Consider the following 24,444-nt stretch of genomic DNA (forward strand, 5'->3'; position numbering starts at 1 on the left):
TCAATTCTCGTCGCGATTCTCTTCGATGAGGTCACGTGCTTCTTGGACCGCGCGCATGCCCTCTGCGCTCAGGAATGTAGCCTGGAATGCGGCTGGTGGTACGCGGTTCTGCGTAGTCACATCACCATCATACAAAGCCATGAGACGTCCCATCTCTGCAATGTGCTCCTGCTTGCCAAACGCCCATGCCTTCTTCGTCTATGCATTTGTTAGTATTTGAAGGCACTTTGATGTATTTGTGATCTTACATTGTCATTCATGGGAACCATTGCAGCTGGCCGTCTGATCTTTGCGCTCAGGCCCTCCACGACCTTCTCTCCGGAGATTGGAGCGTCTCTGCTTGGCAATTGCTTCTCGACAACCTCTGGACGTGGAGACTGCTGCATGATGTCCGTCACGATTCTCTCATGCTTCTGTCTGTATCGCTCGCTGATGAGCACGCCGTTTTGAGGAAGCTGCTGGGCGGCGATCATGCGCATATCTGGAGCGAGCTTTTGAATCTCCTTCACGGCTGCAGAGTCCTGTAACAGAGGCATCTTGCGACCAAAGCTCTCCCATGGCTGGTATGGTTGCTTGGTCCAAGGATTGATCGGGTTCGAGCTGGTCCATCCGTCGATTCTCTTCTGGGAGCGCACGATGAGCGCCTTGGACTCCTCCATGATATCAATGAGCTTGACACAGAACTTCATAATCTTGCCGACACGGAGGAAGAATCGCTCTTTCTGGCGGACGTCGCTGAAAACCTCCGGATGCTCTTCGAGTCGCTTCATTTCCGGCATGACCTTGTACATGATCGCCAATGCCTCCCTGAGGTGCTCGGAGGTGTCATGCGTGAGTGGGTTCTGCATTGTGTGGCCTTCGTAGCGATTGTAGTACATCCAGCATTTCAGCTCAACCTCGTTCACTTTGTCGATGATGGAGTCGAGGAACTCTTGCTCAACGTGCTCTACATCATCAGTGGAAGGACCTTCGTCTGTTGTTGTCAGCGGATGGTAGCGAACACGAGATGAACTGATCTGACCTTCAGCGACGCCGCCATCTCCGTCAAAAGTGACGTTGCTGGCAGCCTTCTTCTCATTGATGAAGTCTGGATCCTTCGGGAACATGTGCGGGAAGTTCGTCAGTAGGATATCCATCTTGACAGCCTGGGTTTCTGTCAAGACGCGTGGCTTGTCCGCAGCTTGTGAGTTGACGTTGATGTTGCGCTGACCATGTGAGGTGTGGTGGCAATTAGTGCCAGCTTCAAACGAAAGGCGGATGCTGTTTAGATTTGTGCGACTTTGGTTCCTGCATGTGCTGAACCTTAATTGCGGGTGCGGTCATGGTCAATGCGTCTTCCACAGTATCTAAGACCGCGTTCCTTTCTGAAACTTCTACTTCGAAACATTCCCTTCGACCTCGCACATACCGCATTCGCACATCCCTTTGTTATCACCCTTTCACCATACCCAAACAATCGGAGCCACTACCGCCGACATGGCTACCGACGCATTGTCAGATAAGTTGCGAGCCTACCTCGAGACTTGCAGCGAGGGCATGGCCAGTCAAATCATGAGCACGCTGCAGCAAGCAGCAGCAAGGCGCCCTGTGCCAAATGCAGCACCTGGCATGGCTGTCACCAGCTCGGCTGTAGCGAAGCCCGAGAAGAAGCAGCGCAAGAAGGCGAAATCTGACCTTGTGGCCGTTGGGCCAAAGCGACCGCTCAACTCCTGGATGGCATATCGCAGTAAGTGCATCGGGTTTCACTTGCGTCGCACTGTACTGACATCCATCTCAGAGTTCTACAACAGGCTGCTCGCATCGTACACTCAGAAATCGATCTCCAAGTGCTTGACGATCCTCTGGCGTGCAGATCTCTTCGAGGGCAAGTGGTGAGTATACTTTCTTCTTCGCGTCTTCTGTGCTCAGCAGTCTAATATTTCACAGGTCCATTCTCGCCAAGGCATACAGTATCGTGCGCGGATGCCGCGAGAAGAAAGATGCTCCGCTTGACGAGTTCTTCGCCATCTGCGCACCACTCATCGGCGTCATTCCGCCAGAAGAGTATCTGCAGCGGATGGGATGGCAGTTGAGTCCGCCACAGGATGGCGATCAGGTATGTCTTGAGCCACCTAGCATGTGTACTGAGCTGACATTGTTTCCAGGACAAGATGCCGCAGATCACTCGCCTCTTCACCCCAAGCCTCGACACCTTTCCTGAGAAGTTCACGACGACCACTCTCAGTGCAGATGACCTGGTCAACCACTGCTACGCCATGGGCTACGGCAAGGCCAGCAACAATGACTCACAGAACGCGAGCACCCATGGTTCGCTCACCATGGTCTCTAAGCCAACTGCCATCACGACCAACGACAAGGACGAGACCACACACATGTCACCCTTCGCTCAGACGGACACCATCCTTGCCTTCAACGCAGCTACGCCCGACAGCAGCACAAACGGAGGACTCCAGCAGGCTGCCTTCGGCGGCTTCGCCATTTCTCCACCCTCGTCGATCAACAATGTCGGCCCTTCACCACTCTCGGTCGCTTCGGCGGCTGGTCAGACAACACTCGAGCAGGCGGCCAGTGTCCTGGAGCAGTCTGGCGTCGAGTTCCCGTACAACGGCCTCTTCGATCCAGCTATCCTGCCTAGCCAGTTCGACATCAGCTTCAACCCTGCTGCCCCGAACACCGCAGTCGAGGATGATGGACGCTGGGATGCCTTCGACCCTAGCATGTCGATGGCGCAGAACGAGATGAGTGACCCGCTCGAAGAGATGCTGAACTGGGAGTTCATCAATGAAGACATGCAGTGAGCTGTGGCGTTTCTGTTGCTTTGCTCTTTGGGATGGACATGACTGCTCTGCATGATACCCGCCATTGTGGCGCTTGTTGCCTCTTTGTATGTAGCATGAATCGAATCTTCTGTACATTGTTCCCATCTCCTCCATGTGATCGGTTTGAGAAAGTGTACTGACATCTAAATGCCGTCTTGTAGCCCTGCGTGTTGGATCGTCGGTCGGTCGCTGCCAAGAGGCAGGTCTGCTGTGTTTGCTGTTTAACGCTCGGCGTTGTCAACTCGAAAACGCTCGTAGCTTCGAAGCCTTCCACTTCCACGCCGCGACAACAGCACAACATGGCGCAATTGAGCGGCACGACCATCAATGAGGTCCGGAGCATCGTTGCCTCAGCGGCTGAACTCTGCGACCGCAATGTCACAACTTGTGGCCCTGAGCCACCTTCTGCAGCAGGCGCAAAGCACTCGCGCAAGATTCTTTTCCGCGGCGATCGGCCAGTCAACACACTGCACTTGATGGAGCTCAATCAGCTATACCGCGAAGAGTCGCAGGTCAAGAATAACTTCCAAGACCTGATGCTACTGAAGATCGCGGATCCGGATACACCTCAGCCCAAGCAAGACCTAGCAGGCAATAGCACGCAGCGCTCTATCCAGCAAGGCCCAGATCTGACTTCGAGCGACTACCAACTCCTGAGCAGTGCATACCACCAGCGATTTGGACATGACGCTGATCGCCTGGCCAAAGGCAACAATCTCACCGAGCGCACCACGACCCAATCAAACGAAGACTTCCCGTTGCATGTGCGAGAGACGCTCGAAGACTTTTTCCAAGAATATGGCGTTCCAAATTCGGCAGAGAGCTATATGTTGACAGAAGCTCTGGGTATCTCAGCACAGGCCGTGGAAGATTTCTGTAAGTGACTCGCCCTTGATATGTCCAAACACTCCCAGCTTGCTGACCACGTTCCGTAGTCAAGTACAAAGCAAAGGTTGCCAATATTTTGCTCAGGGGGGAGGAGATGCTACAGATGAAGAATCTACTGCGCAAAGTGCAGAAGCGAGGTCGATTGGAGGAGATGCAGCAGAAAGCTCGTGACCAGGAGATAGCAGTGGAAGGCATGGACTAGAATAGTAGCTCCGCGACATGCAGGTATACTGTGGACAGGAATGCCAGACCCGGGTCTCGGCAGGATGCATCAAGAATGGAGCGTTGAGTAGCAAATACCTTCGCTTCCAGTATGTCTATCAGCCTTGCTATCGAGGTCGGTTCAGCGTACCAGAATTGCTTCCATTGTAATATGGCCTCGGAGCGTTCCATGGCATTCTTCGAGGCGTCAAAATGGACGGGTTGCGCGAAGTGGATAGTAACTAGGTAAGGTAGAGTGCCACCAGAAGAGATGCGTGCCACTAGAAGAAATGCTTCCACAGCAATATGACCTCGGAGCGTTTCAACTCATTCTGCGAGGCGTTAAAATGGACAGGTTGCGCGGAGTGGATAGTTACTAAGAGTGCCACTAGAAGAAATGCTTCCACAGCAATATGACCTAGAAGCGTTTCAACTCATTTTGCGAGGCGTCAAAGTAGACAGGCTGCGCGGAGTGGATAGTTACTAAGAGTGCCACCAGAAGGAATGCTTCTACAGCAATATGACCTCGGAACGTTTCAACTCATTTTGCGAGGCGTCAAAATGGGCAGGCTGCGCGGAGTGGGTGGTCAGCGTACCACCAGAAGCAGTGCATATCCTTCCACAGCAATATGACCTCGGAGCATTCCAAGTCATTCTGCGATGTGTCGAAATAGACAGGCTGCGCGGAGTGGATGGTCAGCGTACCACCAGAAGCAGTGCATGTCCTTCCACAGTAATATGACTTCGGAGCATTCCATGTCATTCTGCGAGTCGTCAAATTGGACAGGCTGCGCGGAGTGGATGGTCAGCGTACTACTAGAAGAAGTACCGGTACTCCGTAGTAATATGACCTCGGAGCGTTCCATGTCATTCTGCGAGGCTTTATAATGGACAGGCTGCGCGGAGTTGTACTCGGCAGTCGTCCGACTCTAGGCACCGGGGGCCAGAAGAAGTACTTCCATAGTAATATGACCTCGGAGCGTTCCACTTCATTCTGCAGGTGTCATAATGGGCAACCTGCGCGGATTTGTGATCGACACGTCCGATTCCAGGCACCGGGGATGAGTTGTCAGCGTACCGCCAGAAGAAGTACTTCCACCAAAAACATGACTTCAGAGCGTTTCATGTCATTGTGCGAGGCGTCAAAATGTCAAGTTGAGCGGAGTTGTGATCGACAGTCGTCCCATTCCAGCCATCGGGGATGAGTGGTCAGCGCACTAGAAGAAGTATTTCCACCAAAAACATGACTTCAGAGCGTTGCGTCTCTTTCTGCGAGGCGTCACAACGGACAAGCTGCGCAGAGTCACGGTCCACACTCGCCCGATTCCAAGTATTGACGCATAAAGATTGAGCTCCAGGCCTCTCCTCTGGCGGCAATGCTTCCCCCATCTGGTATGGGCCTCCGCGCTCTACATCCTTTTGCGAGTGATCAAAATTGATATGCTGCGCAGAGTCATGATCGATCCTCGCCTGATTCTAGACATCAACACATCGAGTCGAAGGTACGGCGTATTCGCGTTCGATTGGGAGAACAGATCAGTCCGCAGTGGCCAGTGCCGACATTAACGCATTGCTTCCGTAGATAGTCCATAGTCTACGCTGACCAATGCTCGTTGCGGCTTTCGGCGCCCTGTATCGTTCGAAGAGGCGCATAGGGTAAGATTTTGGTGACAAGGAGGGCAGAGCGGACAGAATGGCCAGCAGCAAACCGACCGGCGAAACGCTAAGCTCCAAGGCTCTGCTCTGGCAGCAATGCTTCGACCATCTAGTATGAGCCTCCGCGCTCCACATCCTTTTGCGAGTAATCGAAATTGGTGTATTTCCCAGAGTCGATCGCAACATCGAACAAAAATGAATGGAAACCTAAGGTTCAAGCGAGAAGTCACTGGATCCAGGAGGATGATTTGGATGTGAGACGACATGCTTCCACTTTCGCTCCGACTTGGTCCAAGAACCCGTCGACAGAGCGAGGCCTCCGACGGCGGTAGTGGAAAACTTATCCTGCGCTTCCGAACACAATCGCTCAATCGTGCTGCTCGGGTCTTTCTTCGCTGTCCGACTCTAGGTTTCAAGTTCAGAGCGGCCAGATTCATTGGCAACTGCATCCAGAGAATCAAATAGCCTGCTATGGAGGTCTGCATGCGCCAGCTGACCCCAAAACTCGTCGAAATAGCGAGTACTCCACGAGACTCACGCCGTAAATCATGGCAGTCACGGTAGCTGCAATACACTCTGCTTGTGAAGACGATGCTGCTGCCAAGTTGTGCGACATTCTTGTGTTTCAAAATGAGCAGCTTAGCGTACGACCCTGCATCTACGCTCGTTACCTCTCAAACCGACGCTGTAAAAGGCTGGACCTCTGCGGAGTGGGCAGAGAGCACAGCAGAATGACAGCTTTCCTGTCATGATTCGTGGTGGGCAGACTGAGTGACGTCAACTGATGACCTGAACCATCAGGAAAGTTGAGATGAGCCCATTTGCTTCCGAGCTTGCAAGGACAGCCATATGGCTGAGATCTCAGCGCACTTCCTCGCCCAGGAGTTCGTCGAAATAGTGAGCGCTTGGACGGGATCATGGACCACGGGTCGAAAGCAGCCCGCTTCTGGAGATATGAGAGCAACCGTGCTGCTGAGGCTTTTCTTCGCTGCCTGGCCCGAATCGGTGCGGTTGGCTCCCGGTCATTGAAGAGCCTCATACTTCCGGACTCAATCGCGCAGCCATGCCGGCGATGCCAGCGTTTCTCAATGCCTCTGGAACCAGCATGGTTAACGCCTGGTCGAGATGAAGGAAGATTTTGATCGAGGATTCTTTCTCAGTGCATGTCAAGCCTGTCGAGCAGAGCAGCGCCAGCACTGGACCTGTTCAAGTTGCCCATGATTTATTTCGAAATCTCGTGCGATGATAGCCGACGCCGAGCGAGACAGGTCCATGTTGGTCTCAGTGTGAGTTCAGATAGCAGACGCCCTGCCAGAATCCCGGTTTCATTTGCCACTCTGCAGCCCGCAGGCTCGTAACTTTGCGCGACAGCGGGTATGATAGGAATCATAGGCGCATTCTGTCATCTGGTCGACTTTGACGTGTTGTGCAGATGGTGGATGAGAATGGAGAACGTGCAAGGAGAACGAGGTGAGGTCGCTTTCACGGATCTAAACCCTTTCGGGAGTCTTGGCTCGAGACTGGAGGGAAGGCACGCTATGGCCGACGAGCAAGAAGAGAAAGAAATGGGAAGACAAAATACGCAGCAAGAGCGGTCTCCGTGTATGAGAGCGTCTCTTGCAAGTTTGTGATAATCAGTGGAGCCTTGGCGGCGGTCGATGGCCTCTGAAGTGCATAATAGATTGCTATGAGGCTTGGTATCTGCTAGTCGCGTCCTTCCATTGCCAACTCGGCCAACCCACGATCCGTCTATCTCTCTTCCTCCGTAGCGTTGACATGGTTCAGGAACATCATGTCCTCGATCCACCCTTTGACTTCAGGATAAGACTTGCAGACATGGTATGTGTTCCAGCCATCCGAGCCCTCCTTGCCTTCCGGAAACATAGTCGCAGCTCCTTCAAGTGCTGTATCTCCACAGCACATTATGCCTTGCCGAATGTAATCAAAGCAGTGGCCCAAATGCCACGAGTGATCTTCTTCTCTTATCATATGCCCTCCATGGTGTGGCGGAAGGCCTTGCGCCATCTGATTGTACGCGTCCATGATGCTGTGCAGACAATGCAGCTGATGGGCCATGGAGGTATCTACAACATTGTAACCCTCTTTGACTGTCGGCTTCGCGAGCTTCGGGTACTTTCCTGGCGAATAATCCTTGATGTCGAGTAAGCCAAAGCCTGCGGGAGCGAAGGTGAGCCAGAAATCATCCGTCTCCTTCTTCTTGTCCGGATGGCCTACGCTGGCATGGGTTCTTGGTTCAGGCATAAACTTGACCAGCTTCTGCGAAAATCGAGGCGCGATGCCGTTCACATCTCCAGTATGTTGGTATCGATCGTGAGGAACCTTCCAGAGCTGAATGGCCAGTATCGCTACAAGTATTCCCAGTGCAGCGTTCAGGATCCAGGGGAGATTGCGCTTCCATGGCCTTTGAGATTTGGGCGATACATCTGCTGCTTCTGACTCGCCCCCCAGAAGTGTCTCTCGATCGTGTATGGGTATGTCGGAGTATTTCGAATCTGCCATGGCGTCCTCACGACTGCGCCTCCGAAATGTTGATGTGCGATCCAGCTTGACGTTGGATGGGCTCCATGGTGGAGAGCGAGTCCAAGCATATGCGAAGAACAGAGCAAGACATCGGATGCAGACGCCACTTACCAGAACTGGAGGTCAATAGATCGAGTCCTACGTACTAGATGGGACACGCAGAGACAAAGGCTTCACTCAACTGGGAGCTTGAGACCGATGACTGCCTCGAATAGTGTCCCTCCGCATCTTCAGGCATCGCATCGTGTACCGTGGCGCGCAATTGGTAGCCAGCTTGGCGATACTGTACTGTAAGCTCTCGCTGTGCCATGTCAGCAACGGAGGAGTGAAGGCAGAGAAACTGCGCTTGGGGGCAGCTCCAGATTGCCTTTGCGACTTCCGCTTCCGCACTGGCGCCGAGCTTCTACGTCACCGCGACTTTCACGTCGCATCGCATCACATCGCGTTCACATGCAGTGGCAGTGGCAGCGTGGCCAGATCAGGTTTCCCACTGCTTTCCCTTTCCCTTTCCATTTCCCCGACACCTGTGGTCTTGTGAGATGACATGAGAAGAGCTCAGGATGTTCGCCGCCCACAATGGCCCTCCGCGCGTACTTGTTCACGTACATCTTTGGCGGACTTACCCTGATCCCGCTGCTCATAGCAGCCATACTCCTCCCAGCATGGTATCTGCAACCTCGAGTCTCCAACATCGAAGCGACCAAAGCTGGCAACGATAGCGACGGCGAGGACGAGGGAGAGAGCAGAAATGTCAAAGAGACGGGACACACACGTGATGCCGCGGCCAGTGGCACCTTCGCCGTGCTGAGACGGTATGACTTTCAAGCAGCAATGACAGCGATCAATGCTCGAAATAATGCCGGCAGCAACAACGCAAGCGACGGAGGTGTTGCGGGAGAGAATGGTGGAAGCTCTGCCGGCGAATCTGTATACCAGAGCATGTACCGCTCAGTATTTGTCGGGAACAGGAACAATAGCACATCTTCACTGCTGCAGGACGAAGATCATCAAGACGGCCCACCCAGTCGATGGCGGGCGGCTCCTGCAAACGTCCTATACATCGTCCTTCGCCATGGACATCTCATGCTCTACGATTCTCCGGCGCAGGTTGAGGTCAAGCATGTCTTGAGCATGGCACATCACAGTGTTTCATTGCAGGCGGGAAAAGACGATGACGAATATGGCAAGGAGAAACATATCCAAGAGTCTGATCTCTTCATCAAGAGAACTGCAATTGTACTGACCCCAAAGGAGCTCCCGAACGGCGCCTTGCAGGGACCCGCACACTCTCCCGCCAAACCGTTTTACCTCTTTTCAGCTACCAATATCGAGAAGGAAGACTTCTACTACGCCTTACTGTCGACACGCTCGCATCCGCCGAAACCGAGACAGCTTAACGCCGAGGCGCTCATCAAGCTACAGTCGACCCTTCATTCCTCCTCCTTGACTGCAGACACCAGAGCTCTAGATGCCATCATTGGGCGAGTGTTTCTCTCGTTGCACAACACCGATGGACTTCGTGATTTTGTTCGAGGCAAGATCGAGAAGAAGCTTGCGCGAATTCAAAAGCCGACTTTTATACCCTCTCTACGCGTTCGCACAATAGATTTAGGCGATGCCGCTCCTGTTTTCACGAATTTGAAGCTTCGAGATCTGAACATATCCGGGGAGATGACAGTGGAGGCGAACACGAAGTACAATGGTGGACTGTCGCTTACACTTCTCGCTGTTGCCAAGCTCGATCTAGGCCCACGCTTCAAGGCTCGAACTGTCGATCTTGTGCTCAAGACATCTTTGCACCGCATCAGTGGTACTATGCTTTTGAAGATCAAGCCACCTCCATCTAACAGGCTGTGGGTCTGCTTTGACAACGTGCCTGAGATGGAGGTCAGAGTCGAACCAGTGGTCAGCGAACGCAAGATCACTTACGGCTTCGTGCTAAGAGCCATAGAAGAGCGTGTGCGGACTGCTATTAGCGAGGGCTTGGTGCGACCGAATTGGGACGACGTTCCCATGCCGTTCTCCGACACAAGAGGCAACGTCACCAGAGGCGGACTCTGGAGTGACGAAGGCAAACCCGATTCTCCTGTCTCAAACTCGATGTCAACAGGACATGCTGGTAACGATACCGAGAAAACCAACTCACTGCCGTCACTCACAAAGCAGGACGCCATCGATACTGCCATATCGACTGGGAATTCAGCTTCTGAGGTGAATCTGACAAGACTTCGTCATGCCGCCACAATGCCAGTGGACGGCGATATGCTCTCTACCCCAGAAAAGTCCCCTCGCCCTCCACGGTACGTGATCGCAAGCCACGAAGCACCGAGATGTACTGACAAAATTTGTAGACCCATGCGCTCGCCATCAGTGTCGACTTCGAGTGTAGCTATGGATGATCACAGCGTAAGCTCCATTCGATCAGAAGGAATACCTCCTCCGCAAAGGACACTGTGGGCCTCGAGAAATAAGGCTCCTCTGTCTCAAAAGGACGCCCTTGAAGAACTGCGAGGCATTCATAGTCGCGTCGGAACTCAGCCCGCAGCTGAAAGTGAAAGCGACGATGACATCGCCAAACAGATTCCAGACGCTACTGACGCACGAAGCCTGGGCGAAACTTCAGAGGGCTCTGGATCAACGCTACCGGCCACGCCACGATCTTTCTCCGTCCGAAGCACAGATTCTGATAGATCGACTGCACCCACTTCGATAGGAACGACTCGCAGCGAGCAGCTGCAGACCAAGAAAGCAAATCTTCTCGCTGCAACCGCTGCTGCCACTACAGCGGCGCGCAACTGGGGCTGGAATGCTATTCAGCGTAACAAGAACAATCGAGCAGCATCGCAAGGCGACTTACAACCAGAGCCTATGGGCCGAGGACAGCCGCTGCCTCCTCCAGGACAACCACTCCCTGGTCCTCAGAAAGGCATATGGGGTGGTGTTGGCAACTTACGCCGCAAGCCTGTTCCTGTCCTACCTGCGCGGAAGCCCGCGACTGCCACCGGGGCGCCAGAGTCTTCTAAAGATGGTCCACAAGTCACAGCAGAGCATCCACGCGCTGAAGATGAATTCGAAGAGTGGCAAGAGAATAGTGGTATGGGGGAGACCGACAAAACCGGCAGCAGCCCCAATCCTGCTTCTCGAAAGACGCCACCGCCTCTTCCAGCCCGCCGACAACGACCCGTTGACTCGGTGGAAAGCTTGGCGAGCTCTGCTTCTGAAAAGACTACAGATGAGGATATCGAAAATGCTCCGGCATTGCGGGTGCCGGATTCTTCAGTAGACGCCATCAATGCTGAAAATCCGACACCGGAACGTGCACATGGTGCTGTTCATGATACATCCCATCTTGTACATGATGAAGCTGTAGATGCTGAGGTATTTGGTGAAGAAGAGCAGCAGGAAATTGTAGATGACACCCCCACGCCGACACAACCCAAACCGATGTCCGCCGGCCATGCTACACAAGATTCATCTACACTACCTGCTCAAGACCAACAGCAAAGTTCGTTCGAGCAACCTCAAGCACCGTTGAGGCTCGATAAAGCAGATGTCAGTGTTGATGAGGAGGTCTTATCCCGCATCCGCGCAAGAGTGAAGGCGCGAACGCCTCTGGTTGAAAAATTTGCTGACTCTTCGACCGCGTCTCCTCCGAGAAACGAACAAGATATTTCATGAGTTGGCACTTTACGCTGAGCGCTTGCCATCCTTCAACGTAGTCAAGCTCTGGAACAGCAGTGAGTGTCTTGCTACAAACTTGCAGTGCTGCCGAACGCGATATGTTTGTCGTAATGACTGAGCTACTACTCTTCGAATTATTACCAGTTCAGGAAAGAACCGTAGTATGCATCCTCGGTATGAATAGCTACGAGGTGGGGTTCTAGTTGGTGAACCAAACATACAACGCGTCGGCTGAGAGGACGCGTCCTGTACTCAGGTGAAGCACCATAATGGCTCTGCTCATCTATCATGAATAGACACAGATATACAAAGACGCCTGATAGCTCCCACTACCTGGTCTGACCTCGATCACCAGGGTTGGCTGGAATTGAATGTCATAACAACACACCACATGTGAACACTTTACGATCTGCATTCAATAGCGGGGTCCAGCTTCGAGAGGAGACGTATAGCTGAGCATTTATCTATCATCCTGACCAGGTAAGTCTCAATCCAAGATCTACTACACTTCTGCCAAAAACTCCAACACTCCAAAATGTCATCCCAAGTCCAAACCAAGAACATCTCAACAATCGGCTACGTCGTCCACGACGCCAACGAACCCTTCAAACTCGAAAACCTCATCCTCGACGACCTCCAACCCACCGAAGTCCTCGTCGAAATGCAATACTCAGGAATCTGCCACACAGACCTCGTAATCCAACAAGGCCAAATCCGCGTGTGTCCCTACCCAGCAATCCTCGGCCACGAAGGGGCCGGCAAAATCCTCGCACTCGGCTCCGCCGTCAATCCGAAAAGAAACCTCAAAGTCGGAGATACAGTGCTTTTGAGTATAAATTACTGCGAAGAGTGTAAATTTTGTAAAGCAGAGCATCCGGCGGATTGTATTGAGGGGACGAGATTACACTTGTTTGGCGTGAGACCTGATGGCACGACGGCGGCGAAATTGGAAGGGAAAGATGTGGCGGTGAGAAGTCATTTTTTTGGACAGAGTAGTTTTTTGCAGAAGAGTTTTGTGCAGGAGAGTTGTGTTGTGAAAGTTCCGGATGGAGTTGCGGAGGAGAGGATTCCGTTTTTGGCGGCTATGGGGTGTGGGTATCAGACTGGTAAGATCGGACGAGTTACTTACTTTGTCGAGATGGCTGATGATTTCGCAGGAGCCGGGACGGTTCTCAATATCCTTAAACCCGAACCAGACTCTTGTCTTGTCGTCTTCGGTCTCGGAACCGTAGGGCTCACGGCCATCATGGCTGCGAAATACCTCAAGGTAGGGTTCTACATTTACATGTAAGTCTTACAAAACCTAATGTAAGGCAGGGATCTGAGCTTTGTATGGCCTTACAATTTGTATGTTGGACCATTATCTAGACCCACACGGCTTGTCTGTATCTCTGCCTTACGGAATGGCTTCTGTAGGTCTTGCTAAGGAGGTATAGGCAATTTGGAGGCTCTTACCTGCTATCTTGACAGGTTTGTGGCTGTAGGAGCCCATTCAGACCATGTTGACTGCTAAGGCTTCTAGAAGGAATTCTCAGCAGGGGACTGTCTAGGTCTAGAAACCAACAGTAACCAGTCTTTTATAGTCTTGGAAGGACTTTCGAGATCTAAGATTGCTCTAGGAAGGTTGTTAAGCTATTCAAGACAGTCAGCAAGGCCTATAACTTCGACATAGGCAGAATGGCCAGAATCACTGGTCTTACAACCTTACATGCCATTTTACATGGTTTTGTAAGCTTACATGGCATAACCCTACCTTACATTGTATGTAAGGTTTCGCATGTCGATCCCTACCTCAAGGTCAGACAAATTATCGGTGTGGATATCTTCGATCATAAACTCCCTCTCGCGACAGAGTTGGGTTGTACTGATGTTTTGAACTCGAAATCTTTGTCCGGCGAAGAGCTCGTGAAGAAGATCAAGGAATTGACGGGAAAGAATAATGGTGCGGATTTCGCTATCGATTGTACTGGTGTTCCGAAGGTCATTGAGGCCATGTTGAATGTGTTGTCGATGAGGGGCACGGCTGCGACGGTGGGGGTGCCGCCTTCTGGGGCGAAGATTGAGATTGATCCCCTACAGTATTTACTTGGGAGTCGAGGGTATAGGGGATGTAGGGAGGGAGATAGTAATCCTCCCGTTTTCATTCCGCAGCTGTGTAAGATGCAGGCTGATGGACATTTCCCTGTGGAGAAGTTGTGCAAGGTTTATGATTACAAGGACTTTGAGAAGGCGTTGCATGATTTACATGATGGGAAGGTTACGAAGCCGGTTATCAAGTGGTCGTAGGAAGGGCCGGCGAGGTCTGGTCAATTGATGCTTCTAGAAGTCGTCTATCGTGTCTATGTCAATGTCATTCTAATGGTGTCATCTCTTCTTCGCATCCTTCAATGCCCACTCCACGGCTTGCAAAACGTTGTCTTTGATCACGTCCGGCTTGCATGACGGTTCTGTGCCGTCCTGGTACACTCCAGTCTTGAGCAAGATGCTCGTCCACTTGCTGCCATGCGGACTCTGGTAATTTTTGGCACCTCGAATGTCGCTCTCAGGGTTATCTCCGATCATGTATACTTGCCGTAGAGGATCATTCAGGCCAATGTGACGGAAAAGCGCCTTGCGATGCTTCCGTAGTCGCGTCTCAGCAAACTCATACGTCTCTTGTGATGGCTTCCCAATGACAGTCTGCTCGAGCCTTGCACCTCCTGTGACTGCTGACCAAAGTCCATCGAAGGCTCCCTTGAAGCCTCCTTGACCCAAACGAGAAATATGGTAAGATGTTGCCCACCACAGATCTGGATTGCTGTAGTATAGAGGTGGTTGTCCATCCTGCTGATATCCATTGTTCGGCAAGCTTACGTCTCCATTCCTGCTGGACAGTGTTCCCAGATATCCTTGCTTGGAGAGCATCGTGTCCAATATCACCGCAGCGTCAAGACCCCAATCTCTCGGATCATTGTAGACGAACACCGCATCAATCTTCAGTCTGTTCTTATCGCCAGCACTCTCAGGATTCGACGGCGATGTGATCGGCTTGGGTAATGCCTTCGCGAAAGTCTTATAGTAGTCCAGGAAGACTTTACTGAACGGCCAGATATCAGGATATGCTACGACGAGATCGCCTGGCGTGAGCACATTCTTGAAGCCATATTTCTGCGCTACAAGCTGGCACTTGTCATAGTCGCCTCCAACCACAAGCACAGTCTTGTCGTGCAGATGCTTCATTTCTGCGAATGGCGTGTGAGACTGCACGATCAAGCTTGTATCCAGCTCCACGTCTAATTTTGCTGATAGATCTGCCGCTCGTTCTTCCTCGCTCTTGCCGCCGCCATTGGTGAGTAGGATGAATGGTATTCGCTCTTTCTGGAGGTATTGAAGAGCTTTCGACGCCCCTGGAAGAGGTGCAGAGGAACGGACGAGGACGCCATCGATGCTGAAGGATACTCGTCAGCCATGCTTCCAAATGACAACGTTGATGCTTCCTGCTCACTCAAATGCGAAGGCGAAGTCTGGCACGCCAATGCTACCTGTAGTAGCAGGCGCTTGGTAATGTCTTCGCCATTGCAAAGAAGATTGACAGACGGCACGGGAATGCTGTCTGAGTTGCGATGCTATGGGAGTCCGCGCATGAATGAATTTTGGCAATTTTGTAGCCATTCAAGCTTGAGCTGTTCATAAGATGGATTGCCAGATGCTGGTGTCAAAGTATCGACGTGGGGTGGCCGATCTCGCATGTGCCACGCTCATTACGAATTATCCCGGCCATGTCAATCCATAGTCGCGAGATATGTCAGCCTACATTTCTTGGGCACGGCCAAACACGGGAGAATCACAAAAGAAGCACAGATGATGGAATGGATGGCCATGGTGAGAGTAGCTGGGCTAAAGGTTGTGATCAAAAGCCACCTCGAGTATAGACATCGTACTGAGTTAGAGAAGAGCTGCTCAAAGCTTCAGGTCATCAAGGACTTCAGAATGGACGTTATAGTCAGCGAAGAAATAACACCGCTGCGGGATAGTGCTCTTCGCAGCGGCATTCAAAATAGACGCATCGTTCCGTGTTGTACACGAATAGTCAATTCGGATGCTCCTGCTCATATGTACATCGCGAGTCGTGTAATGGCACCACCTTTCAACGCAAAGAGATCTAATCCACCGGTCGACTTAACCCAGTACTCAATCCGCAGCTGTGAGAATCATCCCCCCTTACTCCGCGTCTGGGGCCTTGTGGTGGTTGACCTTTGGGTTCCAGAAAAGAGTCTATTGTGAAATGTCAACAACGAACATAGTTTACGAGCTGATGTGAGTACGCACCTTGTCGCCATCTCCCCAGAAGAAGTTCTTCGTTCTAATGTTCATATATGGGTATTCTGTGCGCTCCTCAACCGGAGGCTCGTGTGACTTGTGCTCCCAGTGCTCGTCCCAAAGACGCCAAGCGTTGACAGCCGCAATGCAGAGGGATGGGATCACAACGCTGCGCAAGCGTGTTAGTATACGCATTCTCCTTTCCAGTCTGGTGCTTCGACAGCCATTCTGGCATATTCCAAACCAGTATGGAATTTCATGGTAGACATACTAAATAGAGAGCTTGCGCCAGAGGTCTGCGGTATCAGATGTCAGCAGATGTCTTTATCCCAATGCCCCAAGCTCCATTCTATCCATCTTAGTTCTCCGCAAATTCGAGTTCTCTGTCTCTGCCTCTTCCATGTTTCTCGCGACTGGAGTCCCGCGCGTCACACCTCCTACTCCTCCTCCTACCGCTTCTTTCTCCACCGGCTAGCGAAGGATAAACGTACCGGAAGTGGCAGCAGCGTGCTCCTTGACTGCCTGTCGCTCGCGATTGAAGGCATTGTCGGCTGGTCCGGAGAGGGAGCTTTCCAGTCGCTTTTGAGTGACGCGGCGGACCGCTGGTGTGAATGTGCGTGCTGCGCGTAGACCGAGCATTGCGAGTGGAGTTCGAGTGGTGATTTGAGGTCGTCGGCGTCGGCGTTCAATGCGAAGCTGGTCACGAAGTTGCTGTCGGGGCGGGACCTGCCGAAATAGGGAGGCCCATACGTACCAGATTGTCAATACAGCACTTCTGACCGCAGCGACAACAACGCAATCTTTGCTCCTTCAAGTTCTTTTTAATATATCTTTTTATATAGAGGAGTTATAGCTTAACAATGTAGAACAAAAATACTCTAATTTGTATCTATTTTTAGAAAATAATAAAATTTCTAGTCGTTACCTATTGAATTTATAGGCTATATAGCCTAAAAGTCTAATTTAGAAGTTTAACAATTTTAGCATTTTTTAGGCCTTAGCATACTATTTTTAGTAATCTAAAATCCAGATCTTATAGTTTCATCTTATAAAAATCTAAATCTAAATTTATATATTATTATATAAACTATTAGTAATATAATCTAGAAAGGAATATTATTTTCTTACTATATTCTCGTTAGTTTATCTTTTTATTTAGAAGAGCTATAGCTTAGTAATATAAGACAAATATACTTTAACTTTTATATATTTTTAGAAAATAACTAAAACTATTATAGCTATATACTAAGATTAGCCTAAAACTCTTAGGTAAAGATTTTGAGATTTTGGTATTTGTTAAGCCTTAGCACACTATTTTTAGCAATCTAAAACCTAGACCTAAAAGTTTTACCTAGTATAAATATATTTTGAGATTCTTATTTTAATACGCTTACTATTAGTCTTAAAATCCTAAAGCGAATATTCTTAACAATTGTAGGCTTAGCAATTTAAAGTTTACAATTCTTAAGAATATTCTTTTCTAAGTTATAAGACTATTTATAGCTTATTTAAAGTAAAAGCTTTAATATAGATTCCTACTAGGTAAAACTATTAGGTTTAGGTTTTAGATTACTAAAAATAGTATACTAAGGCTTAAAAAAAGCAAAAGTCTTAAAATCTTTATTCTAGAATTTTAGGCTAATCCTAGTAGATAGCTATAACAATTTTAGTAATTTTCTAATACTAGATGAAAAACAGATTATTTTTGTCTTATATTACTAAGCTATAACTCGTCTAAAGAAAAAGATATACGAAAGGGAACCTAAGAAGAATTTAAGTTTTAAATTCTAGATTATAGAACTAATAGTAGCTATATTACGAGAAAAATCTCAAAATAGATTTTTATTAAGTAAAACTATAAGGCCTAGTTTTTAGATTACTAAAAATAGTATATTAAGACTTAAGAAAACGCTAAAATTCTAAAATCTCTAACTTAGAGTTTTAAGCTATATAGCTTATTAATTTAGGAGGCAACGACTAGAAATTTTAATATTTTCTAAAAATATACATAAATTAGAGTATCTTTGTCCTATATTATTAAGCTATAACTCCTCTAGATAAAAAGATATATTAAAAAGAACTTGTAGGGGCAAAGATTGCGTTGTGAATTCTTCATTGACAATCTGGTGTGTATAGAGCTCCGTCCCGAAAGGCTTGGCTTCGTCATGTCATCTTCATTGGCAGGAACGTTCTCGACTCGTTTGAGATTGTTACTTGAGCCGCCACTCGAAAAGAAGAACAACTCACAACATCATCATGGCGCTGGACCAGCAGCGGAATTGGACTATCTCCATGGCCGAGAACCTGGAGCAGGTGAAGAGGCGCGGCATTCAACCTCTCATGAGGAAACAGCAAATACAGAAGGATGCATCACAACAGAAAGTCGGGAAGAATGCAGAGCCACCACGAGTATGGACTACACCGCCAGTGTATCTACCAGATGAGGTAATCATACAAATACTCGAGTTTGTAGCACGCTTCCAGGAGTCGCAGGAAACCTTGGCATCTTGCTGTCTACTTTCGAGACAATGGCACCAAGCTGCGGTACCGTTCCTATATGCCAGACCTTGGCTGACCGGAAAGAACTTTGATGCATTCTACCGAGCGATGTGTCCGACGAAGAACAAGCATATTCAAAAGAGTCCCTTCGAAGGCATGGTCAAGATATTGGACATGTCAAAGCTTGTCCACTCTGGGAGTAAATCGGTGACAGGACGAATACTCAGTCGGACGAAGGAGAACTTGGAGCAGTTTGTCGCGCCGCAAGCAACATTCTCGATGTATTCCTTTCCAGCGCTATCGAAATGCAAGCAGCTACATCTACTAGACCTCAGTCTTGTTTCGGAGAGCCCGCCATTAACAGACCTGTTCAGGACTGTGTCACATCTGGAACGTCTGACCACGCTACGATTACCAAGGAGTTCAGGTTTCAGCAACACGCCTTTCGACCCTTCCGCTATGCAATGGCCTCCGAACCTCGAAAGCTTGAGCCTTAGTGGAGCCATCGATGTCCATTTCCTGCAAGGCGTTGTCACTTTTCCGATTACGCTTCGCAGCCTGGTCATCGAACATTGTCCTGCAGCAAGGGCGTCGGCAATCAACCATCTTTTACGAACATCTGTACGAACACTCCCCAACCTCGAACATCTGAGGCTCGCCAACTTGCCGAGAATGTCATTCTGTTCGCTGGACAATGTGCTGGCAATTCTACCTGGACTTACGAAGTTGAGCATCAGCGTTGACTACATCACTGGAGCTCTGTTTGACCTGGAGAACCCAGAAAGGGTGTTCAACGACCCAGAACCACCACCTTCTTCGAAACCAGTGGTTACCAGACATGAATGGATCACAGGCAGACCTTGCCAGCTGCGAAAGCTAGAGTTGACCAATAGCGGAAATCCTGGAGTTGAGGACAAAATCACGCCCATCGATGTATTGATTGCTGTGCAGGACGGCACGCTTCCAAGTTTAAGGCAAGTCAGCGTCGCGAAGAGTCTCTTCTGGCAGTGTGAACCAAATGCAGCAGAATCCGACGCGCTGGCAGATGCGTTGAAAGAGTCGGCGATTGAGCATGGAGACTCGGCTGAGGAGACTGGCGTATGGACATTTGAAGGCTGAGCAAACTCACGCTCATCATAATCACATGTAAAATGTCGCCAAGTTCATGAGGCAATCTGCCATTGAAAGTCTGGACCGTATGCGGTTTCAGCGATCGGTAATGCAGGAACACAATCGGCATTTCCCAAATCCGCTAACTAGTTCTACCCCAATCGCCCAAGCAGTCATTATTGGGGTGTTCTCGTCTTTGCGTCTTATGCCTGGCTGCAGCAATCGGCGCGAATTAGTTACGTATCGCGCGCCGCTTGTCATCGATAGGGCGGCGGCCCTACTTTGGCTCCCGACGTTTTACCTGCCAAGTGGTGCTCCGGTCATCGGTACAGTAAGCCGACGGCGAAGAATGAGTACATATTCAGACTTGTGAAATAAATCATTACCTTCAAGACTCACTCCGGACTTGCAGAGATCTAGCGAAAATGGCAGACACACCAGCATACCTTCAAAAGCTAAAGAGCATACCCAAGGAAGCATTCCTTTTTGGACCATCTCCAGTACAATTTCTTCCACGCCTTACAGAATACGTATCACCCAATGGAGATGTGAAGATTTGGGCCAAAAGAGATGACTGCAATTCTGGTTTGGCCTATGGTGGCAACAAAGTTCGAAAGTTGGAATATTTGGTAGCAGATGCCAAAGCAAAGGGGTGCACTCATCTTGTATCCGTTGGTGGAGTTCAAAGCAATCACACACGAGCTGTAACTGCCGTCGCTACAGCAAGTGGACTGAAAGCTGTTACTGTGAGTTACATCCATAGAAGATGTGGTTGCAAGGGCACACAATGGAACTGTGCCTTCTCCCTGCATTATTCCCATCAATTCTGCATCTGGTCGACTAACCTCTCCCTCAGATCCAAGAAAAATGGGTCCCCATCGACCCACCGCTGTACGACAAAGTCGGCAACATCCTCTTAAGCAGACTAATGGGCGGCGACGTGCGTCTAAACCAAGAAGGTTTCCACATCGGCCACAAAACCGCGACAAAAGATGCAGTCACCGAGATAGAAAAGTCAGGAGGAAAACCCTACTACGTCCCAGCCGGAGCCTCCGACCACGAACTTGGAGGTCTAGGCTTCACAAACTTCATCGTCGAACTCGCCCAACAAGAAAAAAGCCTGGGAATCTTCTTCGACACCCTAATAGTCTGCAGCGTAACCGGCTCATCGCACGCAGGACTCATAGTCGGCTCCGTAGCCGAAGGACGCAGTCGCAAAGTAATCGGCATCGACGCCTCAGGAAAACCCGAAGCTACAAAAGAACAAGTCGCACGTATAGCACGAAACACGGCGAAACTGCTCGACCCGAAACTCGAAATTCCAGATGAAGCGATCGTGTTAGATGAAAGGTTTCATGAAGGGATTTATGGAATTCCTGGACCGGGGACGATTGAGGCGATGAAAATTGCTGCGAGGACTGATGCGCTCATTACGGATCCGGTTTACGAGGGGAAGAGTATGGCTGGGTTGATTCAGCTTGTTAAGGAGGGGACTATCGAGAAGGGGAGTAATGTGCTTTATGTACATCTTGGGGGTCAGCCGGCTTTGAATGCTTATTCGGGGTATTTTGAGGATGGAAAGTAGGACCATTTTGTCAATCAGTTCGGTCTTTTGATGACTGCAGACGAGGCTCGGACTTGCCATTTCGTCATACTTTACCAATACAAAATTTCGAAAAGATGTTGTTGCTGGTACATAACAAGTTCTTTTCGAGGATATCAAGATCATACAGGGACTTTATGCTGCCTGCCTGCCTCATTCATGCATTCACCCCCAAAAACACCGCCCAAATGTATTGCTTGCTTAATTGCTACACGCCACATCAAAGCTCATCCTTCGTCTTAATCTCCGGCTCACTCCCTGGTTCAGCCGTGGCAGCAGTATCCTGAATACTCTGCTCCTTACGCAGATCCTCCTCGATGTCGGTGCTTGACTCTGCTGAGCCTGCATCGCGGCCCTGAGTCTTTGGGTCGACGCCTTCTGCTTTAGGAGGTGCTGGGCCATCGCGTGAATCGACAAGGCCATCGTAGATCTCGTTGCCGGCTTCGTCGATCAGTCGTGTCCGTGTTTCGTAGCGTGTAGAGAATGAAACTTTGCCATCGAGCGCCGCGACTTGTTCTTCGTTGAGCAAATTGCCCTCTTCGTCTCGATACTCGATCTTCTCCTCGACGTATTGTGGCTCACCTACCGGAGCATTACCTCTAGGCGTGAACAAGACTTCTTCTTTTGGATCCTCGGCTTTGGGTGGAGCAGGTCCATGCGCTGCCTGGCCAGTGGCCGTCGCCGCAGATCCTGGTGCTGAGACGGATAGCGTGTAATCGGCGTACTGTATGATGTCAGTTCAAGTGCATATTCAGAGAATCAAGCTTCACTGACGGAGTCATAGAAGGTGTTGCAGTCCCAGTCCCATGTATTCATGAGCTTGACTTTCTGGCAGTCCTTTTTAGTCCACACGTTGCCGTAGCTAAGTGGAGCGTAAAGCGAGAAAACAACGATAGACATGGCCAGGTAAATCGCAGCTGCACCAAGACCGATGGAAGGCTTATTCTTCAGGGTGAAGGAGCCGAGCTGGACGCGGCCAACTGCATAGTCAAAGACCTGACAGAGCGACATGATGGCAAAGTAGAGCGCCGGAAAGTAGTGATGCAGGAAGAGCTGTCGAGCCATGAGGAAGAATGGGAAGTAGTGGAATGCCCATGCTAGAACAGTGGTGCCAATCTCATAATCGAAGCGGCGGAAAGTGATGTTCTGGTAGTCCTTGAAGCTGCGCTGCCATCTCAGCAGTGCGAAAGCCTTGAAAAGAAAGTAGATGCCAATAGCAGCAGTGCTGGAATACCAGATCAATGGGTTGCCAATCAAGTAGATCTGGCGATGGTCCTTGCCCCAGAAGTTGATGCCACGCTTGAGCATGGGCCATGATGAGGGGCGAGAGTCCCAAGCGTGCGACTCGACAAGGCCAGCATTGGTGGTCCACATGACTTTCTGCAGTTCCCAGAACTTACCAAAGAAGCCTGGGTTGCGGTAGTTGACCTTCTCTGCAGTCTGATTGAGCTTGGGATGGGCGTTACCTTCGATGTACCAGATTGAGTTTGGCAGGGTTCCTTGACGAGCACAGGTCACTTCCTGCTGTTCGAAGCCCCATTCCGGAAGCTTAACCTTGTGTGAGAAGAGCACGCAGCCTGTCATGATGTGGACGAGCTTGAATTTGGTCTGAATCGTTCGGAGGCGTTCCTTGGCAGCCTTGCCGTCTGACATGGACTTCACGATCTCGACACGGAAAAGATCGTTGGCATCACCCTCAAATCCTTCGTAGCCATATGCGGACACTTCATTCTGCCAATCGGCCTCGGTGATTGGTGCGCGAACATCGTGTGAGTGCAGGCGACGATCAGTAGTAACATGGTAGAGCTTGATGATGCTGCCGTCCTTGACATTTTCTGGGTCAAGGCTGTCCCATGCGAGTGGGCCAATCACGCTGGTGTTCCCTGTTGGATCTTTCGCCCAGTCGATGGGTTGAGTCTGGTTCTCAACCAGAAAGACGTTGTTCTCATCCTTGTGCGGGTAAAGAGTGATCTGTTGTTGCTTGCTGCCGGTTGGGTACATGTGAGAATGCGAATGCAGGTAGCCGCCTTGAGTGTTGTGGTGTCTGATGCTGACGCGAGAGCCAAAAACCACATCCGCGGGCACATCTGCCATTCCCTTGGAGTTGAGCGTGGACTGGAACTCGCTGCTCATGAAGCCGTCGCCATCGCCAGGATTGACGAGACAGACAAAGTGGATTGCAAACATAGCCATGTAGAAGGTGATGGGGATGATGATCAAGCAGAAAATACGCGCGAACAAGTGCTTGAACCAGATGCGAGTGGTGACATTCTTGGTGTCACCAAGCAGAACCCAGAGTTGAAGGGCTGTAAGAGAGCCGACCCATGCGATGGTGAAGAGACCAACCCACTTGACGCTGACGGTCGCGCCAAGTGTCACTCCAGTTGCCGCCAGCCAAAACCACCAGCTGGGAGTGAACGCCTTCTTTGGTCCCTGCTCATGCTGGTTGATGAAAGAGATCCAGGACAGTCCTGTGAGCGCAGTGAAGATGACCAGGGGAGAGTCGAGCAAGATCAGTCTGGACTGAGTGACGAAGCCGTTCTCAAAGGTAAGCAGACCGGCGCCCAGCGCAGCAGTCACAGTCCTACACCCAATAGCCTTGAGGGTCAAGAACATGGTTGAGACAGCGAGGACACCGCAGAGGGCTGGGAGCAGCCTCATAGCGACATAAGGCACGTTTGGTTCGAGGTAGTCCTTGCCAATGTCCTTGAAATCGAAGTTGCCATCGAAGCCCGCCAGCCAGCCGGCGAACGTGATCAACAGCTTGGCGAGCGGTGGGTGGACGTCCATGAAGAACTTGCCCTTGATGTACTTGCTCGCGAAGCCTCCAAAGTGCACCTCATCGAAGACCACGCTGGAAGGCTGATAGATGCGGAACAAGCGCACAAACAGCGCGACCAGCGTGACTACTCCCAATGCCTCCCAGTCGCTGCTCTTAAGATTGAGGATGTTGTTGTCCTTGACGCCGGGCGAAGTGTAGTCGTATCGAGGGTAGGGTGGCTTGTCGGGCGACGTCTGGACCATGGCTGAGGCGGTGATCTTGCCATTGCCATTGGGTATCGAGGCATTCTTTTGCTGTTGCTGTTGCTGTTGCTGCAGCTTGGTCTGGCCTGGCTTGGTCGCCATGGCGGCGGTGGTCAATGTGTA

At 50.5% G+C, this 24,444-nt stretch overlaps 10 protein-coding genes across 10 annotated transcripts; 5 read left to right on the forward strand and 5 right to left on the reverse strand.

The window, feature by feature from the left end:
* Positions 1–1,136, reverse strand: MYCFIDRAFT_77287 (uncharacterized protein; the record flags this gene model as incomplete). Its single annotated transcript, XM_007924571.1, has 2 exons — positions 1–198; positions 249–1,136. The coding sequence occupies 2 exons, from the start codon at positions 1,134–1,136 to the stop codon at positions 1–3; spliced, it is 1,086 nt and encodes a 361-aa protein (XP_007922762.1).
* Positions 1,137–1,476: 340 nt separating this feature from the next.
* Mat1-1 (alpha1 mating-type protein) lies at positions 1,477–2,798 on the forward strand (the record flags this gene model as incomplete). Its single annotated transcript, XM_007924196.1, has 4 exons — positions 1,477–1,726; positions 1,778–1,871; positions 1,927–2,095; positions 2,145–2,798. The coding sequence occupies 4 exons, from the start codon at positions 1,477–1,479 to the stop codon at positions 2,796–2,798; spliced, it is 1,167 nt and encodes a 388-aa protein (XP_007922387.1).
* Positions 2,799–7,361: 4,563 nt separating this feature from the next.
* On the reverse strand, positions 7,362–7,877 carry MYCFIDRAFT_122197 (uncharacterized protein; the record flags this gene model as incomplete). Its single annotated transcript, XM_007925840.1, has 1 exon — positions 7,362–7,877. A coding segment is annotated over one exon (516 nt), but the record flags the coding sequence as incomplete, so codon positions are not given.
* An 804-nt stretch (positions 7,878–8,681) lies between these two features.
* On the forward strand, positions 8,682–11,293 carry MYCFIDRAFT_77284 (uncharacterized protein; the record flags this gene model as incomplete). The annotated part of the gene is made up of 3 exons (XM_007924570.1): positions 8,682–10,224; positions 10,531–11,045; positions 11,231–11,293. 3 exons carry the CDS (start codon positions 8,682–8,684, stop codon positions 11,291–11,293), a joined length of 2,121 nt encoding a protein of 706 aa, XP_007922761.1.
* A 1,028-nt stretch (positions 11,294–12,321) lies between these two features.
* On the forward strand, positions 12,322–14,072 carry MYCFIDRAFT_30433 (uncharacterized protein; the record flags this gene model as incomplete). Its single annotated transcript, XM_007924189.1, has 3 exons — positions 12,322–12,892; positions 12,944–13,047; positions 13,578–14,072. The coding sequence occupies 3 exons, from the start codon at positions 12,322–12,324 to the stop codon at positions 14,070–14,072; spliced, it is 1,170 nt and encodes a 389-aa protein (XP_007922380.1).
* A 16-nt stretch (positions 14,073–14,088) lies between these two features.
* MYCFIDRAFT_56208 (uncharacterized protein) lies at positions 14,089–15,437 on the reverse strand (the record flags this gene model as incomplete). The annotated part of the gene is made up of 2 exons (XM_007924411.1): positions 14,089–15,213; positions 15,271–15,437. 2 exons carry the CDS (start codon positions 15,435–15,437, stop codon positions 14,151–14,153), a joined length of 1,230 nt encoding a protein of 409 aa, XP_007922602.1. The 3' UTR covers positions 14,089–14,150.
* Positions 15,438–15,839: 402 nt separating this feature from the next.
* Positions 15,840–16,749, reverse strand: MYCFIDRAFT_49391 (uncharacterized protein). The gene is made up of 4 exons (XM_007924346.1): positions 16,577–16,749; positions 16,357–16,381; positions 16,095–16,254; positions 15,840–16,040 (listed from the first exon to the last, which is right to left on the reverse strand). Exons 1-4 carry the CDS (start codon positions 16,722–16,724, stop codon positions 15,987–15,989), a joined length of 387 nt encoding a protein of 128 aa, XP_007922537.1. The 5' UTR covers positions 16,725–16,749; the 3' UTR covers positions 15,840–15,986.
* A 1,592-nt stretch (positions 16,750–18,341) lies between these two features.
* MYCFIDRAFT_194844 (uncharacterized protein) lies at positions 18,342–19,703 on the forward strand (the record flags this gene model as incomplete). Its single annotated transcript, XM_007925841.1, has 1 exon — positions 18,342–19,703. One exon carries the CDS (start codon positions 18,342–18,344, stop codon positions 19,701–19,703), a length of 1,362 nt encoding a protein of 453 aa, XP_007924032.1.
* A 395-nt stretch (positions 19,704–20,098) lies between these two features.
* On the forward strand, positions 20,099–21,975 carry MYCFIDRAFT_214424 (uncharacterized protein). The gene is made up of 2 exons (XM_007925842.1): positions 20,099–20,440; positions 20,551–21,975. The coding sequence occupies exons 1-2, from the start codon at positions 20,120–20,122 to the stop codon at positions 21,277–21,279; spliced, it is 1,050 nt and encodes a 349-aa protein (XP_007924033.1). The 5' UTR covers positions 20,099–20,119; the 3' UTR covers positions 21,280–21,975.
* MYCFIDRAFT_214425 (glycosyltransferase family 39 protein) lies at positions 20,630–24,423 on the reverse strand (the record flags this gene model as incomplete). Its single annotated transcript, XM_007925843.1, has 2 exons — positions 20,630–22,021; positions 22,072–24,423. The coding sequence occupies 2 exons, from the start codon at positions 24,421–24,423 to the stop codon at positions 21,518–21,520; spliced, it is 2,856 nt and encodes a 951-aa protein (XP_007924034.1). The 3' UTR covers positions 20,630–21,517.
* Positions 24,424–24,444: the final 21 nt, after the last annotated feature.

This window comes from Pseudocercospora fijiensis (assembly GCF_000340215.1).
Source record: "Pseudocercospora fijiensis CIRAD86 unplaced genomic scaffold MYCFIscaffold_2, whole genome shotgun sequence".
NCBI lineage: Eukaryota > Fungi > Ascomycota > Dothideomycetes > Mycosphaerellales > Mycosphaerellaceae > Pseudocercospora > Pseudocercospora fijiensis.

Excerpts from the sequence above, each read along its gene's own strand:
- MYCFIDRAFT_49391 (XM_007924346.1), bottom strand. The coding sequence starts at position 16,724 with ATGCTCGGTCTACGCGCAGCACGCACATTCACACCAGCGGTCCGCCGC. Across the intron at positions 16,255-16,356 it reads TGGCGCAAGCTCTCTATTTA|CGTTGTGATCCCATCCCTCT; the intron begins GTATGTCTACCA and ends ACGCTTGCGCAG. Across the intron at positions 16,041-16,094 it reads TCTGGGGAGATGGCGACAAG|ACTCTTTTCTGGAACCCAAA; the intron begins GTGCGTACTCAC and ends ATTTCACAATAG.
- MYCFIDRAFT_214424 (XM_007925842.1), top strand. The coding sequence starts at position 20,120 with ATGGCAGACACACCAGCATACCTTCAAAAGCTAAAGAGCATACCCAAG. Across the intron at positions 20,441-20,550 it reads GTGGACTGAAAGCTGTTACT|ATCCAAGAAAAATGGGTCCC; the intron begins GTGAGTTACATC and ends CCTCTCCCTCAG.